Source organism: Coregonus lavaretus (genome assembly GCF_964263955.1).
Source record: "Coregonus lavaretus genome assembly, chromosome: 31".
Lineage (NCBI taxonomy): Eukaryota > Metazoa > Chordata > Actinopteri > Salmoniformes > Salmonidae > Coregonus > Coregonus lavaretus.
Genome location: NC_140018.1, coordinates 25168169 through 25176280, shown reverse-complemented (window position 1 = coordinate 25176280; position 8112 = coordinate 25168169). Strand labels below are relative to the sequence as shown.

Below are 8112 nucleotides of genomic sequence, written 5' to 3'. Positions count from 1 at the left end.
TTATTTTTATTTATTCTGTCTCACACTGTTCAAATAAACCTCCCATTAAAATTATAGACTGATCATGTCTTTGTCAGTGGGCAAACGTACAAAATCAGCAGGGGATCAAATACTTTTTCCCCCTACTGTATGTGACAAATAAAATTTGATTTGATTTGATGCAGTGTATTACAGCTGGTGTGGATCCAGATCTCAGGACATGCATGGATGAAACCTGTCCACTCCCCCTCACTGAGATTCACTAGTCTGGCTCCATTCACTCATGTTATTAGTCAGTTATGCAGTGGGACGTGACCACATGCAGCTGAGATGCTCACACTTAGAAAATTGGCTTCAGATTGACAGCAGAGTGCTACTCCAGTTTATTCATCATCACACCAAGGCTGCATCTCAAATGGCACACAGACTCATCCCAACTCATTTCTCACATGGGCCTTGCCTTAGTACACCGACTAAGGCAATTGGAAAAGCCTTAAATAACACACAAATAAACCACCAATGTCCCCATATGTTGTCAATCTCCCCATTTAACAAACCTTGAGAATTCCTAACAAGGATCAGAGGGGTGGGGAGACAGAACAGGCTAGTATGTCCAAACCCAACCCTTCTTCAACCCTTTCTCAGCCCCTCAACCCCAAAGGCTGAAGTGGAACCTACCAATACTAGGTTGGGTTAGTCCCATTTCAAATGAGAACATTTAGGCAGTATCACAGTGGAGAAATGCTTATAAAAACCCAGCCACATACACTTTAAACCCTAGCTCTCTCGAAGCCACCTGTGAACATGTTTTTTTTTTTTTGTATCCAGTTGAGCCAGACATGCATCGCATAAACACAGGAAATGACAGACTCAAACATCTGCAACATTTCGATATAGATCTCGGGGCTTTTAACCCTTTAATTGCTCCTGTTACAATAAACTACAGTTGGTTGTTTACATCCGAGTGCGCTTGCTCATCACGGCATGTAGGCAGTAGGAACAGGGAATGAGTTTAATCTTGATTCAGTGGCTATATCGGCTATAATATCTGTGTTATGGTGCCATTATAAACGATTGCATTCATAAATGGCCATCATCAAAGGACATGGTAAACTCAATCATTTGCATCTCCAGATTGAAAGCAACATGCAGGGAGTTTAGGTTACCACATGTGTTATCAATACTTGCATAAATTACTGTCTTTGCATTGGGGACATTGGAAACTATTATGGTAATATTATATTCAGATGCATTGACTTCTCCACGCATAAATTATTCAAATAAGCTTCCTCATGTTTTTATGTTTTTTTTTTTTCTCACTGTGCTTCACTTAGAGTGAAGCATCACGTGGGAGTACAATGCTTTTCCTAGTCTACATCCCAAGTAATGCATTATTCCGAGCTGAAGGGACCGTCTCTCTCCTTTTTTATTTTTTATTTAACCTTTATCTAACTAGGCAAGTCAGTTAAGAACACATTCTTATTTTCAATGACGGCCTACCCCAGCAAAACACGGACTACGCTGGGCCAATTGTGCGCCGCCCTATGGGACTCACAATCACGGCCGGATCCTTAAAGCCAGCTGCTGGAGAGAGCCTATCTACAACCTACCATTCCATGGAGGAATAGAAAGTGGACATGATAAGGCATCTTGGTTCTACTCCAAAAGGATTCACAGCGCTTTGTCCCCAGATGTGAACAATTTAAAGTTAGTAGGCTAAACAGAAAACGTATTTGAATTGTTATAGTCGACTGTGTGTGGATCACCGGGCTTTAGTGACAAAAAGTTGAGACAGTTGACAGTAAAACAATAGTAGACAGTCTCTGCGCGTCGCGCAGCTTGGAGCAGTTTGTACAGCCGTGTGGCCAACAGTCCAGTTGCGCGTTTAGGAAATGGAGCGAAACAATGAAACCTTTTTTCTTTGGAAGTTTATTATTTTTCGTATCGGCACTCGATTATAAATGTAATGGTAATACAAACTGACTGAGCAAGCCAACCATGAGTGTTGAGAAACATGACTTGCGTTATAATTTTCCATGCGTAATGGACAAATAACACCAGCTACAAAGAAGCACCCTATTTTACAGGTAAGAAACAATTACATTATTCTTTTAAAAAATGTTATTGGCCTCGATGGCCTTTTCTGTAATAGAATAACGATTATTTGCATGGTTCTATTTTAACCTTAATTTAAACAGATGTTTTTGTCTATCGAATCCATAGACAGGGTAGTCACATGGAGCTGCGCTCGTATCAAATATCATTTCTATCCTCACCACTTTGATTTCTCAACTTTTCTTTTATTCTTGTATGATACCACTGGTGAATTCAAAATTCCTTCCCGTCGTTTCATCACTGGCTGTTATTCATAGCTGTTTTAAACCATTTAATATTCATGCCCTGCAGTCATTTTAAAAAATGAAAATGGGAACATAGCTGCAAATATTCTATTGATCTGGTGTTTGTAGATTTTACATACTGTATCTCTACACGTGCACATGCAGTTATGATTGATTATATTATTGTTTATCGCATTATTGTGCAAATTATTCATTTTCTTGGAAACAGCGGTACCATTACACCGCCCAACCACACACTGCACACATGCGCGGGTCTAGAAGTTACTGACACGTCTCTCTCTCTCTCTCTCTCTCTCTCACACACACACACTCGCTCTCTAATATACACATTATGCTGTGTCTGGAACGACACCTCCCACTTCAACCTGGACTCAGGCGTAGATGTAATATAGTAAATGAAAAACCAAAGCCAATTAGAGTGATATGTTATGTTTCATATAGTATGTATTAATTTGTGGATGTCCATCATCCATTTCATATGATATGTTACGAATAACAATTTGTTGTGGCTAATGTTAGCTAGGTGGCTAATGCTAACGTTAGCTTGGCTAGATGTTAGGGTTAGAGGTTAAGGTTAAGGTTGGGAGTTAGGTTAAAAAGTTAAGGTTAAGGTTAAGGTTAGAGGAAGGGGAATGGTTGACTTACGTAACCATCTGTCTTATGTAACCATACCAAACGTAACATATCATACTAATCTAAGTGTCACGGATGTACATTTACTATGTTACGTCTAGTCTATGAGACCAGGCTGCCCACTTGATCACACCAATAATGCCCTGAACACAGTTCTCCTCCTCATCTCATCTGCTATGGCTGCAGTCAATAAATCATTTGCCAAAGCAGCAAGGGAATTGTTGATTATATGCAATTTTCCTTCTTCATTTTGCGTTATCTGATAATTTAAACTCATGTCAGGTTTGACACATTACAATCTGGGAAGACAAGATTTTGTTTTCAGCACTGAACATACATGTATATTCGCTGACACCCTGACCTATTATTGTCTGTTTGTCATCTATTCCGTTATCTCTGACTGGCCCCTAAGTCTGCTCACGTCCACTGATGTTTATGATTCTCATGGGGTGTCATATTCTTATTAGATTTCCTGTTTGTGTCCTTTGCAAAAAGACGTGGTATTCAAGCAATGTTCTATGTTCCAAACACATCAAAAAAAAAAAAAAAGAAAGACAATAGGAACTGCACTCTCCTATTTATTGATATCCTCCATCCCTGCCTCCCCTGCTCCTCATCCTGGTATTTAATGGTGAACTTTAGATAAGTCAACATCAAAAGGCATCACCACCCACACCTGCTCTCAGACCTAATGCTGGGTGGGGTACTGGGTGGGTGGGTACAGTCAGAGAAGTGGGTCATACAACTGTCATGCATCCGCCCAAGAGTCTCCTCTCTGTCTGCAATGGGAATAACACATTTTTCTAGATCCGAACATATGTCATCTAGTATTTTCACCATGCAATGTGCAGTGACCTTAAACTAATAAGGAAGTGCCTTGAGGGATGTACTCATATGTATGTATTCCCTATAGAGCGAGAGTGTGCTCCTCGGACACACTCCGGTGTGTAAACATGACAACCTGTCCACACTACAGTACGTCCTGTTGTTAGTGCTGACAGAGAGATGATGTTAATGATTCACTCCACACACCTTTTGGTAAAGCACCATGTTACTGCACCTCTCCTGCCTTCAACCTGGTTGTTGGTACTTTTGACGTTTTTTTATTTATTTGATACACTGAATGAGATTACCGTTCCTAAAAAGATAACATATTTCTCCCATAAGTTGTTTGTCGTGGAGCTCCATTGGCAAGTGTTGAAATATGATGGTGTATGGTAGTCAGGCCACCCATTAATATACGGTTGAGTACTGAGTAGTACTGACCAGTGCTGCTTGTGTTAGCTGAGACTCTATTTTACTGTAAAATATTTCAAGGTCACTTGTGAGTAATCTCCATTAATAGACTGTCATAATTAATTCAACCCTTTTTAATTTAAGATCTGTGCATAAGGACTAAGTAACGGCATCTTATTTTTATTAAAACCCTTTTACTATGAAATGAGATGATCCTCCTGAGATGACAAAAATATGGAGTAAATTGGAAAAGAGCGTCTGTGTGTGCATGTGTGTGTTTGTCTGTGGTGTGTGTAAGCGAGAAAGCGAGACAGAGTGAGTGACAGAGATAGCGAGACAGAGTGAGTGACAGAGATAGCGAGAGAGAGTGAGTGACAGAGATAGCGAGAGAGAGAGATACAAACAGCTGGAGTGGAAAAGGGCAAGGGAATTGTGTAAATGTAAAGTGCGATATCATAGCTACATCTGGATTCATACACTCACAAACATCATGCAATTTGCCATTTAAATCATCATCTAGGCTTCCAAAAATGCCCTCCTTTCTTTTAGAGAGGAAAAACTAAGAGGACAAACACCAGATTGCCAAATGAATTGTTGCCTATGGGCTGTGACTAGAATTAATATTAGAACATAATTGTCATCATTCTTAATTACCAAAGCAAGCATAAGAGCAGTTGCTGCAGATGCTGTTCCCAGCTTGACGGTTAATGCTGCTCTGCCTCCCACCATGGGATTACCAGGAGGACAGTGCCAGCAGCCCAGCAACTAGAGAAGAGACATCAGTAAACATACCAGATGCGTCTCACTCCCCTTCTCTGTTTGTCTTTACAGGGCCGTGGACAGCGGTAGTGATGATTTCAGCTGGTGGAGTGATCACGGGCCACCTTGCTGCACTGAAGAGGCAGGACTCGGCGCGCTCCCAGCACCACCTGCCCATCCAGTCCACAGCCCCAGGAGAGGCCCAGGAGAAGAGGAGGGCCAAGCGTAAACCTCGGGCCGACGTGGTGGTGGTTAGGGGAAAGATCCGCCTCTACTCTGCCTCTGGGTTCTTCCTCATCCTGGGTGTGTTGATCCTGATGATGGGCATCGCCATGGCCGTGCTGGGTTACTGGCCCCACAAAGAGGACCTCATAGCGGCCAGTGCCAAGCTATCCACCAATGACACCAGGGTGACCCGGGAGGAAGGCGGTACGCTGGCCCAGTTCTTTGAGCAGCACCTGCACTCTGAGAAGATGAAGATGCTGGGCCCCTTCACCATGGGAATTGGTATCTTCATCTTCATCTGCGCCAATGCCATCCTGCACGAAAACAGGGACCGGGAGACCAAGGTGATCCACATGAGGGACATGTACTCCACCGTCATCGACATCCACAGCCTGAGGATCAAAGAGCACAAGTACATGAATGGGGCCTACTCTGGCCCCTATGGGGAGCATGAGGTCAGGACCTATGAGAACCAGTGTGCCTCCAAGCTAGCTGCTAACACCCTGCTAGGGGTCTCCAGCATGGGGAACGATGTGAGGGTGTCTCGCAGGGCCAGCTCTACAGAGGACGAGGAGGGTCTTCTCAACGAGGCCAAAGGGGGGCATGGCTTACTGCCTTCGTTCTACAGAGAGCGCTCTGGCTCCATCTTTGGTCTGCAGCATGAGGGCAGCCGCCACTGGGACAAGAAGAGCAGCTTCCCCAAGAGATGCCAGACCAGATCAATCGTCTCATCCTCGATCAGCGCTTTCACCCTGCCCGTTATCAAGCTCAACAACTGTGTGATCGACGAGCCTGACATGGATAACATCACAGAGGACCTGGAGCACATTAGGGTTAGGTCCCGACACCCCTCTATGGAGTCCCTGGCTGTGCCTGTCCCGGCGGACATTGCCAAAGCCTACAAACCTCCCGGCGTCATGCTCCTCAGGAGTAACTCGGCCACAGAGTCCCACTCCTTCTCGTCCTCTCGTAGCTCTCTGTCCCCAGGCTCTGCCAGTGGGAGGTACCTGTCCCCCGGGGCTGCCCGCAAGGACTTCGGCTCCAACAACTCCCTCCACATGCTGTCTTCTCACTCCAAGTCTCTGGACCTGGATCGAAGGCCCACCAATCTAACAGTGAAGCCAGAGCAGAGGAAACATCCCAGCTGGCCCCGGCTGGACCGCAGCAATAGTAAAGGTTACATGAAGCTGGAGAACAAGGAGGATCCTATGGACAGACTGCAGCTGCCCCAGGTAGCAGTCAAACAGGATTACACCAAGAAAGAGAAGCTGCTCATGATCTCCAGGTCTCACAATAACCTCAGCTTTGAACACGATAAGCAGTTCATTAGCAACACTATGAAACGAGGGAGCTCAGAGACCAGGTTTTAAATGGAACTCTTACAAAACCTGGTTCCAGATGTGTTTGTGCTGTCTTGCCAACTCCTATGGTCATTGCCACCTGATGAGGACCATAGGAGTTGGCAAGAAAGCATAAACACATCTGGGACCAGGCTATATAAAGCCCACTACTTGGACCTAAATCTAATAATATGTTTGTTTGTGTGACAAGATCATTCTGCAATACAAATCACAATTCTAGCTGTTCACTGTCAGAGTGTTGCTTAGTAAATTGTAAGTGTGATTACATGTTGTTTTGGGATGGAGCGCTCAGGTAGTCAGTCTGTTTGCAGTTAAAAGAAAGAGGGGCTGTGTTACATGTGTGTGAGATATTTGCAGCACAAATCAATTCATAAGACATTTTGAAATTAGGTTCAAAGTGAACTTGGAAATACAGAAACCAATACCATTAACATGTGGTTTGTTTTTCTTGTCACGTATCTATAGTCTTTGCTTTGTTGCAAATGGCAGTATTGTTTGTTCAAACTGGTCAGTGTACGTACAAGAGTTGGCTAGATATTTTGCTATGGCGCTTTTAATAATGTATTGTTCTCAACACACACTGCTATTTTTTTTTAAAGAAAAATGATTTAACGCGTGAAATGTACAATTGACCAATTTCTCAGAATAAAATGAAGCTTATCAGGGTAACATTTGTCTTTTATGATAGCACTATATTGTTCTCCCCAGCCTTATGGAAATGTGCTATGTATTCACAGAAAAGTATTTAACCTTGCCTTATTAGATGTATTTTAAACACAAAGATAGGTTCATTATCATAAACAGTACAGAGTATTTCTGCTCCCATCTGCTATTCTGATGTTCATTTTATCTCTTGAATTCTTAAAGTGAATGAACCGAGAAATTCTTCTAACATTTGCCTTCTCACCCCACAAACTTTGAATCTGTTGAGAAGGGAATTTTTTTCCCTTTGGCAAGGAAGTAAATAGCATTCCTATATTGAACAATAGGAGATCTGGGAGTATCGAATTGGAAGCTGTCAGAGTAGAGAGGAGTCTCATAAGATGGTTCCATCTGGAGGGGGAGTCAACCAAGATGTGTGTGACTTCCAGGAAGCCTGATTTTTAAACAAGGATTACACATTGTCAATATGAACAGGAGAAACTGTACCATATGGATGCTGAGGATCTGATATAGTTTTCATGTTTTCTTTTGCTGAAATGTTTATCTGACTGCAATTAGGAAGACATTGGATTTAAGATTTTATAGTTTTATGTTTTCTCGTCAAAATTGATTTTGTTTATCTTATATTGGCAGTGTCCCCTTTTTGTTTATCTGTAAGAGGTGGTCTTTTGTAAAACGGCAATCAATTAAACATTGGATGTCTGGGTACAAGTCTATTTTGGACAGGTGGAGTGGTGTGAATTCCAATCTGCCTCTCATATTCTTCAACAATACAGCCTCTGCCTTGCCAATTTGGTCTGTTATTGCTATGCTCTCTTAGCATGGGTAGACTATTCACAATATATCATCTTCCCTCAAGCCACTCATAAAATAATAAGGTAATATCATCCCACTGA

General features: G+C 42.7%; 1 protein-coding gene across 1 annotated transcript; it reads left to right on the top strand.

The window, feature by feature from the left end:
* Positions 1–1783: 1783 nt before the first annotated feature.
* On the top strand, positions 1784–7659 carry tmem200a (transmembrane protein 200A). Its single transcript, XM_084149032.1, has 2 exons — positions 1784–2066; positions 5040–7659. The coding sequence occupies exon 2, from the start codon at positions 5060–5062 to the stop codon at positions 6560–6562; it is 1503 nt and encodes a 500-aa protein (XP_084005158.1). The 5' UTR covers positions 1784–2066; positions 5040–5059; the 3' UTR covers positions 6563–7659.
* Positions 7660–8112: the final 453 nt, after the last annotated feature.